The sequence below is a fragment of the Galeopterus variegatus genome, unplaced genomic scaffold, assembly GCF_000696425.1.
Source record: "Galeopterus variegatus unplaced genomic scaffold, G_variegatus-3.0.2 Scaffold5157, whole genome shotgun sequence".
Taxonomy (NCBI): domain Eukaryota; kingdom Metazoa; phylum Chordata; class Mammalia; order Dermoptera; family Cynocephalidae; genus Galeopterus; species Galeopterus variegatus.
The window spans coordinates 3,821-6,640 of NW_007731268.1; the positions used below are offsets into that span (position 1 = coordinate 3,821).

Below are 2,820 nucleotides of genomic sequence, written 5' to 3' on the forward strand. Positions count from 1 at the left end.
TCATTGTTAGTTATTCTACAAAATATGTATATGCCTGTGTGTATGTGTGTGCACTTCTGTGCGTGTGTATTCCTTCTTGTTCAATTTTTTTCCATTCCTGAAATGTTATCTACATAAAACTTTATTGCTTTAAATATAAATTAATGCAATTATTTTGCTTCTAGTCTCTATCCTTCTAAACTAATCTACATGTGTCTGCTAGGTCAGAAATTTATCATTTCCCTTTTCTGCCACCAAATTTTAAATGCTTCAGACACTCTTCATAGGATCAGAAATAATATCTTACATCAAGTAGACGGCATTCATCAAAGAAGACTCTTTTATACATTTAAACATTTAACTTTGATGCTATGTTGATTTATTGAGGATTGGAACAATCCTTTCTGACACAATTCCATGAGAGTAAAGGAAAAGCTGGAAAAGACAGCATTGAGTTTCCCCTTATTTACTCTGGTTGTGGAATTTTGATTAAGATTTGTCAAAAAATTTTGAAATTCCATTTGTACATTTTTAAACAAATACAGTCTAAGGATTTAGAGATTGATATTTTATGTAAAAACACATTTTTCTTTTTCTATGTCCCTTACTTATGAAAGCATTTTAACAAATTAAGATCAATTTGCTATAGAGGATGAAGTTTGTTTAACAATATTATAATTACGCATAATTTTTTTCAGAACATTTATCACCTCCTTATTTCTAAGGCTATAAATAAAAGGGTTTAATAATGGAATTACTATTGTATAAAATATTGCCACTGGTATATCTTTATCCCCTTCTTCAAATGGCCTAATGTACATGAGAAGACAAAAGTAGAATATTGAGACAGATAGAAAGTGAGCTGCACAAGTAGAAAATGCTTTACCCCTTCCCTCCTTGGATTTCATTTTGAAAATAGTGAAAAGGATGCAGAGATAAGAGGTCAAGACAGTGGCAATGGTAAACATTTGAATTGGCATTGAAAAAATATATATCATGATTTCATTGATGTAAGGGTCTGTACAGGAGAGTCTATACAGTGGAAGAATATCACAGAAAAAGTGGTCAATTTGATTAGACCTGCAAAAAGTTAACCTTAATAGAAGGCCCATATGAATCATGGAATGCAGGTTACTAGCTATGAAGGTCCCAACAGACATCTGCATGCAGAGTTTCTTGGACATCATGGTGTGGTACTGCAGAGGGCTGCATATGGCCACATAGCGATCATAAGCCATTGCCGCCAGAAGAAAGCAGTCTGCAGTTTCAGCAAGACACAGAAAATAAAATTGCACCATACATTCATAGAGAGAAATCCTTCTGTCCTCAGAAAAGAAGTTCTCTAACATCTTGGGGGTGATGGCACAGGAACAGCAGGAATCCATCAGAGCCAGGTTGCCCAGAAAGATGTACATTGGTGAGTGAAGACGGCGTTCCATGTGAATCAACACCACCAAACCAAGATTCCCCACCATGGTGATCAGATAGATGGCAAGAAACACCACAAACAGAAGGGTCTTCAGCTCTGGGTGGTCTGTAAATCCCATGAGGATAAACTCAGTTGTCAAGGAGTGATTCTCTTTAGGCATTCCTGGTTTCTCAGCTAAGATATAAATTGTAAAGAAATTCAATTGCGATTCTAAAGCAGATTATGTCTAACTCTCCCCTTCTAATTTCCCTTTGTACAAAAAGAAGAGCCTCTTCAAATTATCCTATGCTAGCACCTGAAAACTAGCACATTCACAGTAGGTCACGTCATGTGAGAAGAAATGTATTAGGGATTGTGTGTACAAAAATTGTTTGAGTCTGTGTGAATTTCTGGGGTGGAAAAGATTTTTCTACATAAATTATCTTATCCCAGTGTATAAATTCGTGATCTATATACATAAATTGCCATTTTCAATGTAAAAATATATTTTCTTATGGTATCTTTTCTTCCAGGAAACAAACAAACAAACAAACAAACAAACAAGTTTTAAATACTACCTGGGATTGATGTGATGTTTAAAATAAATTGCTCTTTTGACATTTCAAGTCTACATGTCTAATTTAAAAACTGCACAGAATCACAGTGAGTTTGAAAAATGCTTTCTCTAGCTTGGTAACCCTTCTCAGATAAGGTCACCAAGGGATATTTTAAAGAAAAATCTTTTAATCCTTTGAGACAGGGTAAGAATATAGATCATCTTTAGATATTCTTAATATATTAATTTGGATATCATTTTTACACTCATTTCAACATATTCTGGATTCTATTCTTATCTTAGTATGATTAATTTTCCTTGGAGTTATTACTCTTAATTATTCATTTATCCTAATACTTTTCTTCTTTAGTTTTAAGCATCCTACATGTATCTCTAGAATTATGAAATTTGGTGACAACACCCCCGCTCATAATGTGCATATTCTTCGTAATAAATACCTCTTTTGTATTATCTCATGTCTTCTGTAGAAACTAATGTCTTCATTTGTGGTGAGTCCCATGGAGATCCACATTTATTTGGTTGTTTAAATTTACAAACTCTATTAATTCCTAATCTGCTAAAGATTTATGGGAATTCAATGATCACCCAATTTATTATATATTTATTATAGTTTGGCAACTATAAAATTATAATATTTCAAGTGTAGAAACAGCACAGGTTTTACAGAATAATAAAATAATCTTTCTTCTAGGAATTGTTAAAAGTCTTAGACCTCGGCATACGTCTCTTAGACAATTTGGAGAAGAACCTACAATAATTACTCAAAATACATTGTTTTAAAAACATATTTTTGTTTATTTATCTGTTTCCAATTCTTGTCTATAGTGTATTTAATATACTGTTTTTCTATTCATTC

The 2,820-nt window shown here is 32.8% G+C and overlaps 1 protein-coding gene across 1 annotated transcript; it reads right to left on the reverse strand.

Annotated features, from left to right (window-relative positions):
* Window positions 1–614: 614 nt before the first annotated feature.
* LOC103604458 (olfactory receptor 5K4) lies at window positions 615–1,568 on the reverse strand. The gene has a single exon (XM_008589016.1). It carries the CDS (start codon window positions 1,566–1,568, stop codon window positions 615–617), a length of 954 nt encoding a protein of 317 aa, XP_008587238.1.
* Between the last annotated feature and the right edge of the window lie 1,252 nt (window positions 1,569–2,820).

Excerpts from the sequence above, each read along its gene's own strand:
- LOC103604458 (XM_008589016.1), bottom strand. The coding sequence starts at position 1,568 with ATGCCTAAAGAGAATCACTCCTTGACAACTGAGTTTATCCTCATGGGA.